Genomic DNA, 15,807 nt, shown 5'->3' on the forward strand with positions numbered 1-15,807 from the left:
ACAAAAGTGGTTAAAAGCAGAGGGCTAGAGTCGGTGGAATCTCTGATAATCTTAAGGCCTCCATGTTTTCGTTGGAAACACATGCAAATGGTCCACGTAGTGTAGTCCTTTTTTAAAGGAGAGCAACTTGTTATTGGAATAATTTAATTTATGTTTCTTTATGAGCTGGATAAATAATTATTTTCCAAATAAAATTGATGTTATTTGAATTGTATAATGCTTTTAAATTGACCTAAAGCTTTGGCGTGAACCTGATTTTTATATTTTTATTGACAAATCTGTTCACTTGATGGGTTCCCATTTTGACCAGATTAATAGGTGTGAATTGTGTTTTGATAGCAATTATATGTGTACTCTCTACCCACATTTTACTTTTATTTTTTCAATTTATTTATTAGGAAGAATTTATTGGATATTAACGTTGAGTTTCAGTGTCCCATAAAAAAACTTCTCGAGGTGATAGGTGTAAGTAAGAGAATGTGAATACTGAACGGTTAAAAAACATTAAATGCAACTTTGAACATGTATATGTTTGTATATGATTGTAATTGTAATGGTAATTTATTTAATTAAATTTAAGTTATTGTAATTTAATTAATTACTTTCCAATGTAATTTACCCTATCCCTGATTCCGTGTGAGCTTTAATTGAATTTTAACTAATAAGGAATTATTGTGAAATCAATAAAAAAAACTACCTTTTTTTCAATAAACAAACCCGAAATAGCAAAAAATGAGAGTAAGGTGGTTGACACTTTTCGGCGGATCCAAGTCAGGTGTAGTTTCCATCAAATTATATACTAAATAATTACGTAAAGAACGAATACATTTACTGGTAACTTATTTACAGTATACATAGAAGTTAAAATTTGACAAATGTTGAACAAATAAATGATCCCATTCGTTTCTTGAACTCGCTATTTTAGTTTTGATGGATAGAACGCTTGCGAAGCACGGACTCTTGTGAGGGAATTAGATAAAACTTTTCCAGAACGGGATAACAAAGAACGCCGGTTGACAAGCTAAAAGTGAAGGACGGGTTCATTAAGCATCGTGGGCAGATACCATGGATCCGATATCTAAGGTAATACAAAATAATCAAAAGTAGAATAAAATAACTTAAGGCGATTTTAGTATTGACAGAAAAACTTTTCAGAACGGGGTGTCACAAGAGAGCAGGTTGACTAAATAACGTCATGTCGGAGAGTGTAGGGCACTTTTTTTAATGTTTTTAAATAAAATAAAAAACTTAATAAATCCTGCAACAAAAAGAATTAAGGCCACTTACATGCATATAACATCAAGTGCAGTAAGCTCTTGAAAATACATCCAACTTTAAAAGTATTTCTTCTGCGGCATATCCTCAGATTGGCCTAAATACATATATATTGAGGATTTTCTTTGTTGCCACCGCCGATTTTTCACCCTGCCTGTTCCTCTAAATATTCATCCATGCAGTTATTTTTTTTATTTCGATTTTAAAGAATAGGTTAAGTAAGCAATAAAGAAAATGTCGGACAGAGTATATACAACATCAAACAAAAAGATATGGTTCAACATACATGTATCAACATTGTATCATATTAATGTGTAAAGTTTAAATCCCGTGCTTCAGCGGAATATCATCTTGTTAGCATATATGATTGCTTTGAAGCGATGATGCACAACTGTTTTATACAAATAAACATCAATTAAGAACACATGAGACGTTCCTCATTTTTATATAATTTTCCTTGATATTTTATACCTTAGTTATCAATATTTAAACCTGTTAATTCCCAAAAATTGAGGGTACATTACCAGGCTAGTTTCGGAGCTAGAATGTTTTGAATTTTTCTTAAATTAGAATCATAAATGCAATGGAAAGCTTATAAATAAAGCCATACTATATATTTTCAATTGAACACTTTTTATCTAAAAAAAAAGAAGAATCATATAACATTATAAATAAATATAATTATAAAATTACTGAGTGGAAATCTTCACATTGTGGAGATAGAAAAAATGGAAGATATGTCGCGTCTGACCTTAAAATATATTTAGCATTTAAATTTATACTTATCAGACTTATCTTTTCAGATTTTTAAATGTTCAAAATATGTTTGCAGCTGAGGAGTTCTACAGCTGTTTTAATTAAATCAAAAAGGCATTGTTCCGTTCTGGTATGCAAGATTTGCATACAGAAAAACGTGTAAAACCTCATATTCGTTGCTTTTTTGTTTTTTAATGGACAACCGATCTGGTCAGTTTTCGGCAGAAACAAGCCAGTTCAAGAAAAGTTTACATTTTGGTCCTAAAAAATATGTCTGCATATCCTCCTTAAATATACCAGAATACTCATTGAAATTTTTAGACATTAACACCCCCAAAACTACAACAAATATAAATAACTTGTACTGCTGACTAGAAATACCCACCTGTTCCTATTGCTGGGATGGCTACTGTTTTTAATTTTAGTTCTTCCACTTTGTTCAATACTTCAAGGATTTTCTTTTTGTATTGTCCCCCACTTATATCAACATGGATGATGCATTTTGATGGAATCGGGGACTGGTCACCATTCTCTGTTACTGCCAAGCCAATGTACTTCATCTCTGTCTCTATATAAAAATGATTGACCCAACAAATTTCAGAATATATCTTGAAATTTATAATACTGTATGAAAGCTATATATGTGAAAAACAAGAGGCTGATGCAAAGAATAGAAGCACATTTTTGATTGATCAACACATTAAACATATGTAATTTACTCGTACACCTTGTAACCACTTGAAAATAAAATTTTACCAAGAGTATGAAGAGTATTTAAGATGAGTGGGTATACCACGATAACTGATATAAACACAATAATTAAAAAGATGATATAATTCTGAATTACACAAGTATTCACAACAACAATTCCAAATTTATACATCGTAAAGACGTTTATAAAGATAAAGATGTTTATAAAGTACGGATAGATTATTTATTTTTAAATCAATACTCAGTAAGCATAGACTAGACTTTAGTTAAACATTTTTTTAAAAAGTTAACATTGTTCAACAAAGTCTATACAAGTATCCTCTTCATGTGTAATCTTCGCCCTTCTACACTTTCAAACAGTTTCGCATCGTCGAGAATTCTCCGAGTCACAGTTGTGACCCCCCCCCCCCCAAAAAAAAACAACAACAACCACAAGAACGAAACATTATACGAAACATTAACACAACTTATAATTGATTAAACCAAAAACAGGAAAGAGTGTGTGGGAGACCCTGTCCTCAAAATGTTGATAACTCAAGTGTTGTTAATTGTAGAAAATATCTCGCAAAACATTAATAAATCGTATTGCAGAATATCAAGAATCGTTTCCATGTCATTGTCTAAATTCTTACAATAGGGTAATAGAGGATGGAGCTTTTCTACCTTCAGTAGACATGGACTATGTTCATGTACGTTATTTATTCAGTGGCTATTTTCGATTTCAGTAGGTTGCTGTTTAAACATCGTCATATTATTGTCTATAAATAATCTAGTGATATGATAAAAAAGTATCAAGCCTTACCTTAGCATCTGAAGGTGTCTAAATATCTATATGAAGCATATATATTACGTCTGAATATTATATATATATAATATATATAAAACGTCTGAAGATTTAATGAAAGTGCTAACGTTAAATACTTTGGGTTGTGTTTCTTTTTTAAAATTTTCTTTATATATATATATATATATATGTGTGTGTGTGTGTGTGTGTGTGTGTGTGTGTGTGTGTGTGTGTGTGTGCAAAAGAAAACGCTGTACCTGTGACATATACATCTGATACTATTCAAAATAGATCTTACTTTTAAGTTCAATTTGTCTCTGCAGCTGCTCACCAAGTCTGGCTTTAATGGCAAGTGAAACTCCACCTAATTAATATATATTTATAAGATTATTATTTGAAGGTTATTAAGAGTAAACAATTTGTCAAGTATGTCTACTACCCGACAAAATATACTCAAAGTGTAATAATCATATAGTTTAATGATTGTATGGGTTTACATTGTAAGAATATCTTTTTTTACTTACTCAATGTTTTTTACTTTTAGTTACTAATAAAATGACTTGAACCACATGTGATACATTCTCTTTTTGTAACAACAAATACTCAAGGAGTTTACAGAAATACTTTTAAAATGACTGAAATTACTGAAAAAGTGAAAGCCTTCATTTTTGGGGGTATATTGACACAATGTTTGTGAAGAAGATTATACATTAAATTATCTTATGAAGTCAAATAAGGCAGAGGTTTTTTATGCATGCACACACACATTGCAGTTATCTGTCCACATCTTTCAAACAATGATAATCCAATGCTCAAATATACATTAAAACTAATTCCCATTAATAATAGAGGAAAATGTTGTTGAAGTGTTTGATTCGCATTTTTTTGTGTTTCTAAAACCTTAAAGAGACATCGTGACGCAGAAACCCAATTAACAAATAATAGAATTTTTACACCATTTCCACATATTTCATGTGGAAAGATGAACTTTTGAAAAAATATGGTATTCAAAAGTAAATTAAATCAAATTGAAAGAAATAAAAATAGAATTAAGCGTTGGGTAAGCGCGTAAATATTGAGTTTACTTTCTGTTTTGCAGCTACACAAGTGTAAGGGAAAGTAAATACTGCAGCGTGGCATATCTCATAAGCCAGCAGCCTCTTAATGAAACCTTCAAGAACTCATACATTAAGATGCACTCTCTATTATACAATGCATAGTTCTTACACCACAGACACTGAATAACTTCAATTCAAATTCTCATTGGGTCGACCCAATGTACTTATTAGTCCCCTACCGGTTTTCACCGGAGGGGACTATAGCTTTCCTCTGCGTCCGTCTGTCTGTCCCACTTCAGTTTTCCACACTTTTTTTCTTTATGCGTTTGAGGAATAATATGAAATTTGCTGAACAGCTTCAAAATGTCAAACTACAGATCAAGTTTACACTTTTGTAGCGTCTGGTTGACATATTTTCGAAAAAAATCAATTTTTTATATTCCAATTTTTTAATGTTCGGGTTCGATATTCTGCATAACAGTGCATTGTTTTCACAATTTCCACAAACCGTTAGGGGACGTGTATTGCTTATGCAATACTCTCAGAATGCTTGTTTATAGTTGGCAATCGCAATCATATGACACTCAAATCAATGTCCAAAACAACTCAGTTTATTTACATGTGTTATTTCCGGATGAGTTTTAACAACTTGTTAACTGATATGTGATGGCTTTATAATGCATGAAACCTTTCGTATGGTAAAATTTCGTGTATTTTATCTTATTTCCATTGTCAATATCAGAAGGAAATTTTCTTTTTTGATTGAGTAATTGTGTCATTTTAAACTTTTAGACTTTTACAGCTTGCATAACCATTTCTAGGGAGCAGATCAGTATTTCTGTTTTTAAAAGTTCTATTATTTATCTGGCAAATCAAGGTTTTGCTTCACAAAGCCTGACTAAATATTATATCAATTTACAAACCATGGGGAATTCCAAATTTTATACAATAACTTAAATTAAAAAACAAAGGTGTTTAAGGTAAGGTGGGTTGCGGGTATGCCTTCGCAATCAAATTTTGTACTCAATTTAGACAACTCAACTGGCTATTTTGTGCTTATTTGTTTATGACGTCATAAAGGAGACATCTCAAGGTTTCCTGCTTCACATTTTCTAACGTCAAATGCTTTTAATTATAATAAAGTAATTCGATTTATGTCTATAGTGTAAATACTTAAAAAGTAATTCATACCACGTCTTACTTTTCATGTAAGAATCGTAAGTTGGTAATGCAGATTGGAAGCAATACATCATTAACTACGTATATTATTAGCAAGAACTGGGGCGTTACTTTTTAACTCTATGTGAAATTGTACATAAAAGATAAGTAATGACAGTCATGTAGTCTCAAACTTGAGATGAGATGAGAGAGAGAGAGAGAGAGAGAGAGAGAGAGAGAGAGAGAGAGAGAGAGAGGTATGTAAAATAGTTTGGGTCGGTAATAATTCTTCAAAAGAAAAAAATTACAACCATTAATAGTAAGTATATCGTAACTACTTTGACCGAAAAAAAGGAGGAGCAAAGCCGGGGAATTAAAGAACAGGGGCGTTCAAGGCGTTGCATATCCCCCCTCGGAGCAATGAGGACGAAAGAATGTCAATTCAAGTTAGAATATTAATTGTTGACTTGTATAGATTGTTTTCATTATAAATTTCACGATGGAAGTCAATATTATGCTTTCATTCTATAAACACGACAGGTATTGATTTCCAAATTAAGCTGCACATCGTTTATTGCCTAAATCTTGGATCATTCACCGTTCTTAATTAAAAAATTAGACATGAATGGGTCCCGACTCCATCTTAAAAGTACTTTATTTAAAGAATAAATTTATTTTGATTTGTATTATCGATTTATTAAAATGGAGTCTAGACCAATGATGGGTCAAATTCGTGACTTTCACCAAAAACGTTTTACTTTATTAATAATCAAATTAAGCTTACTAAACGCCATTTTTCTTTCAATGCATATGAACAGGTTTTTTTCATCATTTCATATACTACTGCTAGATCAAACTATTTTAAAAAGAAATAATTAAGTCTTATTAATATATATTAGTTTTGCATTTGGGTTTATGCAGAACATGACATTGCAATAGTTTTCATTCAGGATATGTTACCTTTACTTAAATCCATAGTAATGTCTGTGCCATGAATGATGACATCAACATTTGCATGAATGATGTCCCCTTGATACATGCGAAGCTTCAAATTTCCAATATCTATCACAACTTCGTTCTGGCTGGCTTCACTTGTGGCTTCCACAAAATCTTCATCCTCTACCACCCAAAATGCATTACAGCTTATACAAAAGCTTCTGATATTTCACAAATACATATAGATAAATTATCTTTACATATAATAGCTTAGACTGAATCTGATCTCTATATGAATTATTAACCCTTATTTGCTATTTAAAGTAAACAAGAGAATATTTCATGCAAGTAATATATCATAAATATATAATTGTCACGTTTCTTTTTTTCAGATGGAAATATCATGCAGTACAAATTGTAAAAGTTGTTGACAAAATCAGTACATGTACCGTTGGGCCTGGCTGGAGTGTCATGGCGCTTCCTTGCTCTCTTGTATTGAGTTTTTATTGCCTGTTTTTTTATCTCAGTCTCAAATGCCTGTAAAATATGATATTGTATCATAAAAACATACATTACAGATTGTTTAAACAAGTTATTTTGTTGCTAGTATTATTACCTTTCAATAATAGACATCTTCTTTTGTAGAAATGTGTAAAATTACATTTTTACATTACATTAAAAATCCAATGTACCTGAATAGTTTGCCTATCCTTTTCATAAACAACAAACAACACTTGCTTCAAACTGGTGTCGGGGTTTTCTTTAGAGAAGTTAAGAACAGAATTGCACATTTCTTCTGCCACCATATCCCGTGGGTAACCTAGGTTACCGGTTCCCATTGCAGGGAAAGCAATGCTGCTTAGATTTTGTTTTTGAGACTCTTCCAAACAACATTTCAAAAACGTTTGTAAAACCTATTGAAACAAAGTTTAATGATTCAAAATTATGTGAACAAATAGAAATGCTTTCCTAAGTTGTTATTTTGGCTATACTGCCATTTCCCATTATATATATATATATATATATATATATATATATATATATATATATATATATATATATATATATATATATATGATTTGCGATGATATATCATTTTCAATCCTTGAGCCTTAAATTAATTGTCGAGGGGATAGAAAACACACACTGAGTTGGATAAAAATCATATACCATCGCAAATTATTATTCTTTTTTATCTTAATGTCATGTCTAATCACGTCTTTTAATAAACTTTAATTTGTTCTGTAAAAATTCAAATTGTGAGATGCACAATACCTTTGCTGCAAGACGCACGTCAACAACTTACAGTACAGGCAACGCGGATCCCGTGTTTCCCGCGCCCCGTCACGGTATAAACACATCGAGGTGATCGGCCAGGTGAGACAGGTATACCGCGTTCCCATCACGGTAAACTCATCATCTACCTGTCCCCGCCACGGTAAAATTATCGATGGAAAAGTATCGTATACAAGCGGGAGTTATCTCCCCGAATGACAAATAAATTGAATGTTTCTTAATATTTAATGACGATATTTGACCAGATTTTGACAGAGATTATATCGAAATACTTGGAGTCTGTTTTACTATTTTTTTTATGTCATAGCTATTAAAAAAATTATAAAAGTATTTAATTTAATACTCGTGCAGCAATTGCAAATAAAATATTTTCGAATCCATTATCATATTTTAAAGAGGTCGTTAAATTAAAAATTATCATGAAATGATTTTAATTGCCAATAAAATTATAAATATGTACGCAGTGTGATTGTGTTTTCTTAACAATTAATTGGTCCGCCTAAATTTGTATTGTTTGTTGTTGAAGTCCATGCGTGTCAACTCTCTCTCTCTCTCTCTCTCTCTCTCTCTCTCTCTCTCTCGTAAGGTGTTGTGCGATTAGACGAAGCCGTACGCGATATAGACTTTTTCTTTTGTCGTGAATAGGTGTGAAAACCCTCAAGGGCATGTCGTTTTCTACCCTGAGTTTGTTAATCACTACATGTATACACAGAAAATGATCGTGACTTAAACTTTATATGTATACACAGGAAACGCATACTGATACACGTTATGATTCCATGTGCTTTAACGCAGCACCAACTTTATATATGAATGATAATTTTATTATTGAATGGAAAAATAGATTTCTTAGTTGATTCCCGACATTTGTTCATTTCTCAATTTAAAACATACACAAGTCATTTATTGACAGTTTACGGCGCTATGCGTGTCAACTTATAGAATGAGAAGATAAAATTGCTCTGCATTGATACGAGTTCATCTTATGAAAATATTTAATTTTAAGATTGTTATAAAAACAGGATTATCAACTAATAGAAATAATAACTGAAATAAGCCCGTCAAATACAAAGATATGTGTTCTTATTTACACATCACAAAATTTAACAGCATAATAATCATGTTATGTTGTAATTCGAATGTAGTTTCCGATATCATGAAACTCTATTTCATAAATATAATTTATTAATTTTATAATAATATGGACCACAATTTATTTACAATGCAGCTGTTATGCTAAAATCTGAAGTCGCATTTTTGACGTGGATTTACGCGACCTGCATTGCCTGTAATGTACAGTACAGGTAAAGTAACAACAACAAGCAGCAGCAGGAATAACGGTAAATCACACCGTCGCGGTGTCGTCACGGTCGCAATCCATACCGCGATCAAAAACCGCGATGGTGTATCGCGGGAACGATAAAAATACCGTGACGGTAACGCGGGCCAATACGGGATCCGCGTTGCCTGTACTGTATGTAAGGAAAAATGTTCCTTGAAGATTAACAAACAAAAATTTCATTTTAACATATATTTATTTTTGTATTTATGAAAAAAAACACGAAACAGCATTTACTTCTTTACATGTTCAACTCCACATATTTACCTACGTTATATTTACATATGGCATCATGTTGGGTAAGAATGTACAGTGTACTATCAAAATGTTATAACATTTATTAGTGATATCCATCGTATATTGAGCTAAACATGTGATAAAACTTGGTCTACAATAATAATACTTATATCTGCATTATATAAAGTATTGTGAAAAAAGTTCAAATGCTTTTTTCATTCTATCTTCATCTTTTAATCAACACTAAAGCATCTTCTATAAAGTAATGTATCAATTTAAACTATCAAAATTTGTTTTAAAGAAAGCAATACAGTGAAAGAACAGACAGATACCTAAATTTCCCCAAACTGTTAAGCATTCATAGAGGGTTCTTATCAAATCTTATTTTGATAATTTTGATAAATTAATAAGGTGTATCAATAAAAGAAAAAGAAAATAAATTCTTCTTTTCCAATATTTATATTGTAAACTACCTAAAAATACACCTGTACACGTATATTTAAAATATACGACAGTGCTCACAATGAAGTTATGGAACATAATTACCAATTTACTAGGCAGGTGTCATTTATAAAACAAATAACAGAAAAAAACATAGAATAAAACTTACAACTCTATTCAATAATGCGAACATTCCCGCAATACAAATGATCTTACACAAGTTAAAAAAATATACATTTAATATTAAAAAATATACTTGCATTTTTTGAATTTCCTGTTCCCTTGTCCCAAGGTGGAAGAGCTCCATGACAGACAATTTTACAAGCTAACTTTCCTCCACCAGTTACTGCTACCTCTCCAAAATTGATGCCTTTTTGGTATTTAGTCTTGCATTCCTGCTGAATGCTGTCTCCCCCTGTTGTAGAAATTGATTGTGATACTAATCCATGCTGCAGATCTAAATCCTTTGATGCAGTGTTCACGATCACATCAACCTGTTTAAAAAGGCCAAATAAACAACGTTTCATTTCTATGGTAAGTTTAGGAGTATCACAAAAAACTTGTAAAAAGTCACTGTCATCAGGGTATTAGATAAATAGGACAGGAAATTAGAAGAAATAAACACTTCTAATGTTGTTGGAATGGGAATGTAAATGAATACTAACAATAGAGCTGGCTATTTGTCCTTTGATCAATCTGACAGAAATAGGTTCTGCCTGGAACGCTACATCTTCACTAGGTGCATGTCCTAAAAATTCATACAAATTATGCTGGTGAGTCTTTTTGTTGTAGACTGTAAACTGTAACCCAACGTTTACTCCTCACAACCTCACAAAAATTTCTCACAAACGAACAAATTTGGTTTACAGTTATGACACAATTTAAATCAAAATAGTTAAAGTGAAGCCTCTGTTAACCAGAACCCGAAAAATCAGACCCAAATTTTCCTAGTGAATTTAAAAATAAAAAATTCAGTAATAGATGTGTGAAAAATGTATAAATGTTGGTGATTTATTTATTTTGATTCTTCATTTAACAAGACAATTTTGTTGGAAATAAAGTTGTACAGATCAACAAGGCTGCACTGTACAGAAGTTGAACACTAAAACCCCAAATGTATACCTTTAGCCACATTACCCTGAAGATTTTGTACAGGCCCAGTAGGGTTGTGAATGTTCCCAGTAAAGACTTCCACCTTGCTTTTGTATGCCTGATGTAGAGCATCTGTGAAACACTGAACAGTGTTTGTCTTAACATCACACAACAAAACATCTTTAATCTTGGAATCTTTTTTATCCTTCAAGAATGATTTCACGGCTTTGACAATCACAATTGTAGCTTCTTCTATGGGGAAGCCAAAGGTCCCTGTACACAAAGCAGGCACTGCAATAGAACTATAACCCTTCTTCTCTGTTACCTCAAGAGCAGCTTGGATACAATCCATTAGACGGTCTTTTTCCTGATTTGTTCCACCTTTCCAAATTGGGCCACAGGCATGAACGATCATTTTACAGGACAAGGTTCCAGGTTTTGAGCAATAAACTTCTCCTTCCTTAAGTTTTCCATTTCTTTGCACATGCTCCGTACAATCTCTCTGTATTTGATTTCCACCTGTCAAATTAAAAAATACACAAACATTACATTTGAGATTTTCTCTACTTAACATTATGAAATATAATGATGAATTATTACTTACCTTTCTTGACCAGGGCAAAAGCTAATCCCCCCTGATGTTTAAGATCTACGTTTGCACCATTGACAATTACATCCACACACAGAGCAGTCAGATCACCTTCATGCACTCTTATAAAGGTCCCAGACTTTGTCTTGTGCTCAGCCATGACGCCATTGAATGAAGTCGGCTGAGAAGCACTAGCTGTAGATGTTGCATCTTCCTCAACAATATGGATGTAACATTTGTGTTCTTTTTCAATCTTCTTTATTGTGCTTTTTCCATTGTCACCTTTCAAATGCTTACCTATACCTGGCTTCTGCAAGATATGTTTCTTTGACTGAATCTTCTTTAATATCTCATCAAGATTCCTCATGGCTTCAGCTACCCCTGCTTTTGTTCCCTTTACAGAGAACTTGCATGGGCTCATCGTAATCTTAACCTGCTTTTCTCTCAATCTTCTGGAAATCTCTTGACATTTGTTCTGATGATGGAGCTCCATATATTTAAAATGACTTAGTGGTACATTCTTTGAATCAGTGATGATTGTGTTGGTCTGAAGAAAGTCTTCAACAAACTCTCTAGCTAAACCAACCATATTACAGAATGTGACAATGATGATTTTTCTTTGTTCAGACAGAGTAATCAATTGGAGAAGACTTTCAAATTGTTCCATTGACTGTATTTGTTTCGCTTGCTTTTCCCATTTGTCTGAGCTGAGCAGATAGGCATACTCTGGGGGAACTTCAATAGGAGACTCCGCAATTTCGTTCTTCAAAAGATGTGCAGCTTCAACTGCTTTGTCGTCAGAAAAAGCAAAGAGGCAAACCTCATCTCCCTTGAATTCAAAACAGCTCATATTACCTTTCTCTTTCAGCATCTTTGAAACACGGGTTTTGACCTCCTTTTTTGACAAATAATCTCGTCTATATTTGGAAAACAATCCTGCAGATGCTTCACAAATTTTATTACATCTTTCATGAAGAGAAATCTTTGCTTCTGTAACATCTCCGTATTGACCTTCAAAGGTAATTTTTCTGTCTTTTAAACTGGTTGTTACTTTTAATCCAGGGAATTTCTTCTCTATTCCTTCTTTGAAATGGTCAAAACTTAAAAGTAAAAACTCTGAATGTCTGAGAGTCTTGGATTCAGTAACCTGCTGTTTCTTCCTCTTAATTTCTTCTTCTATGTTGAAGATCATTTCTTTGAGGTCTTTCTTCAGAGATTCCACAACTTTTCCATATCCCACAAGAACAACTGTGAAGCTGCCCTTTTCTAATACTATAGCAACTTTCTGGGGATCAGAAACATTAACTTGCTTAATCCAGTCCATAACTCTTTGCCAAAGTTCTTGCAAAACACTTATTTCTTCCACATGGAGAACATCTAGCATTCTCGTCAAGCCATCTTTCATGTGTGTCTCCCAAGTCTTTGCCAGATTTTTACAATCTTTGACAGCTTTTGTAAGCATACATTCCACTGTTAACTCTGTTGCTGGTTTCTGTGGCCATTTTATCCTACCATGGGCCATCTCAGCTTGTTTGTCTAGAGCAGTTTTGAACTCTTCAGATTTGTAGATGAATTTCATCTTTCTGAGACTGAGTTCCCTTAGAACAAGAGGGCTCGGACATTTGAATCTGGGTCCCTCTTCAGGATTAAATGGCTGCCCCAAGCATTCATGATATATCTGTACAGTCAAATTCTGTTTTTCAACCACATGGCTTCTTTTACAGACCTTGTCACAAACTGCAAAACATTATTCAATATATATTTACATCTGGCTTAAACCAAGCTTAACTTAAACTCTATCTGTAAGCATCATTAATGTACATTATTATAAATAGAGCTCACTCTGGAGCATCTCGTTTCAAGTTTCACAACAATGCAAAATCTTATTTATAAATGTATGTGTTTCATCTATATTTAAAATGCTCTTAAATTAAAAATGGTCCCATACAAAGATGACACGGTTAAACATTCATTGTTGAAGATCTTGAAACTAAAAGATGGGGGGGAAAGGCAAAAAGTCTACCGGTGTGATCTTCAAAGTGCACCAGACATGTACAGTCCTCATGATTAACCTTGATGTCGATTACAGTTCCCCCTCCGCTTCTTTTCTCATTTTCAAAATAGTATTCCAGGGTGCTGTCAGAGATGCCCTCAGAAAATCCAGACACGATGATACAGTTTGAGATGGGAACTCTTTTCACAGTCAGGAACCGTTTTTCTAATGCTTTCTTTTGACAAGCTGCCTCCAGCTTTGTGAAATCTGTAAGGTACAAAACAGTATGTAGCAAAATCAGCACCAGTATGGAATTTTAACTGTACATTTAAATTTATATAATTTTCATTGTTCAAGGATTTATATTGAGCCTGTTTTACAACCAGTAAAGGACACAATTTCTCTGTAAAAATATACAACTTCCATTATTGAGATAGTGATATCAACTTCCCAAATAAAAAAAACAAAAAACATTTTAACATATCTTATTCAGGAATTTATTTCATATTTCATATTTAAAAAAATGCAGGATGCAGGGCTGCATTTTACAAAAGAACTTTATATTTACAGTCTCGTAATATGATCTTTAAAGAACAAAATTGACATAAAACCATTTGTTTACAAATCTTTCAATTCCCATAACTATATTTTCCAGCCATAAGAGTAAATCATTGATTAGGTGGTGATTAATTAGCATTCATTAATTTGGTCATAAGTCATAAGTGTTTTTGTAAAACACAGCCCTGGATTCTGCTCCATTTAAATTATCTTAAATTTCACAGATGCTAGAACCCCTTGTAATTCTTGTACTTTCTGCATGTATCTTAAACATGAAATTCAATTTTATAAAAGATCTAAAAGAAATTTTCTGGTAAATCTCAGCTGTTTTAAAGAGCTGAGTATACATTTTTGAAAATTTTTAATCAAGAAGTAACAACAAAGTCTATTATGTTTCTTATATGATGAATCCACAGTATTTGATATTCTTTAAAACAATATTTAACATATTTTTCATAATATAAAACTTAGAAGCACAAAATAAAGATATTACATTTAAGAAGGCTGAATGGTCAACCATCATATCTACCACTAATTTAAAGATATGAATTGATAAGCTTTAAAATATTATTAACCAAAAAAACAACATATATTTTATCTTCTAAATTTAGGTTTTTCCTATATTCAATATAGAGCTCTTCTTCTAAAGGAGATGAACACAGTCTAAATATGGCCAAGACCACTGAGCCTTCTTAATATATTAAACATGTTTCAGTGGTATTTTTAAAAGATTAGAACAGGTATCTAAAATCATAACCAACCTTTAAGCTCTTCAAATGTGACCAACACTGTCCCTTCCTCCTGTCCATAGGTTACATCTATCACATCCTCTCCAGACTTGGCCTCAAGATAATTTCTGATCCCATCTTCTGATGTTTCAGGGTTAAGTCCTTTTACAAGGACCCTGTTTGGGTACATGGGTATTGGCTTTGGGGGTTGGTACTGCCTAACTGTCAATTCCACCCCATCTAGCTTGTGTGTTTTTTCAAGTACTCTTTTGACAGCTTTGAAAATATGTAACAAGGCATTAAGAAGAATATGTATTTTAATTCTTATCCTAATAATAAGGCTACAATGACATATTGGAATTTTTGTCTTTTTAAAAAAAATTTGTACATGATAATTTCATCTCCAGACTAATTAAAACAATGATAAATCATACTTCTAACCAACCACTTACTTTCTTCATTTTCAAAAGTGATGAACAAGACTCCACCTTCAATTTCACCTTTGACCTCTTCCACACTTCCACCTCCTGATCTCTTGTTATCAAAATAAATTCCACACTGTCCTTGGATGTTGTGTCCTTGAATCCACTGACTTCAATAGTACACAGTGAGCCAATATACTCTTCGTCTGCTTCATTTTCCACTTTCTGTCCGTCCAAGCGAACTTCCTCTACATGAATTTGTTTTTTCCTCAACAAAAGTGGAACATTTTGAAGTACACGTGAAACAACTATAAGTAAAATGCACAAAAAGGTAAGATATTTTCAAGGCACAATTTTATGTTAATGATGGCATGGGATACATTTCGATTTTAACATGAAAAAAGTACACAATAATCTAAATATTTTTACCAGTT

The 15,807-nt window shown here is 32.5% G+C and overlaps 2 protein-coding genes across 2 annotated transcripts in view; both read right to left on the reverse strand.

The window, feature by feature from the left end:
• LOC136270654 (protein mono-ADP-ribosyltransferase PARP14-like) overlaps nucleotides 1-15,536 on the reverse strand; it is a 33,121-nt gene extending 17,585 nt beyond the window's left edge. The window contains exons 1-12 of the mRNA XM_066068980.1: nucleotides 15,404-15,536; nucleotides 14,985-15,227; nucleotides 13,696-13,932; nucleotides 11,688-13,409; nucleotides 11,114-11,602; nucleotides 10,657-10,739; nucleotides 10,252-10,485; nucleotides 7,371-7,592; nucleotides 7,128-7,215; nucleotides 6,703-6,861; nucleotides 3,825-3,890; nucleotides 2,417-2,599 (exon numbers count right to left, since the gene is read on the reverse strand). Coding sequence (XP_065925052.1) covers nucleotides 2,417-2,599; nucleotides 3,825-3,890; nucleotides 6,703-6,861; nucleotides 7,128-7,215; nucleotides 7,371-7,592; nucleotides 10,252-10,485; nucleotides 10,657-10,739; nucleotides 11,114-11,602; nucleotides 11,688-13,409; nucleotides 13,696-13,932; nucleotides 14,985-15,141 — 3,640 coding nt within the window. The 5' untranslated portion in view covers nucleotides 15,142-15,227; nucleotides 15,404-15,536. The remainder of the gene's footprint in view (nucleotides 1-2,416; nucleotides 2,600-3,824; nucleotides 3,891-6,702; nucleotides 6,862-7,127; nucleotides 7,216-7,370; nucleotides 7,593-10,251; nucleotides 10,486-10,656; nucleotides 10,740-11,113; nucleotides 11,603-11,687; nucleotides 13,410-13,695; nucleotides 13,933-14,984; nucleotides 15,228-15,403) is intronic.
• Nucleotides 1-15,807, reverse strand: part of LOC105319523 (protein mono-ADP-ribosyltransferase PARP14) — a 132,993-nt gene that overhangs the window by 89,827 nt on the left and 27,359 nt on the right. The gene's annotated exons all lie outside the window — the stretch shown is intronic.

This window comes from Magallana gigas, chromosome 8, assembly GCF_963853765.1.
Source record: "Magallana gigas chromosome 8, xbMagGiga1.1, whole genome shotgun sequence".
NCBI lineage: Eukaryota > Metazoa > Mollusca > Bivalvia > Ostreida > Ostreidae > Magallana > Magallana gigas.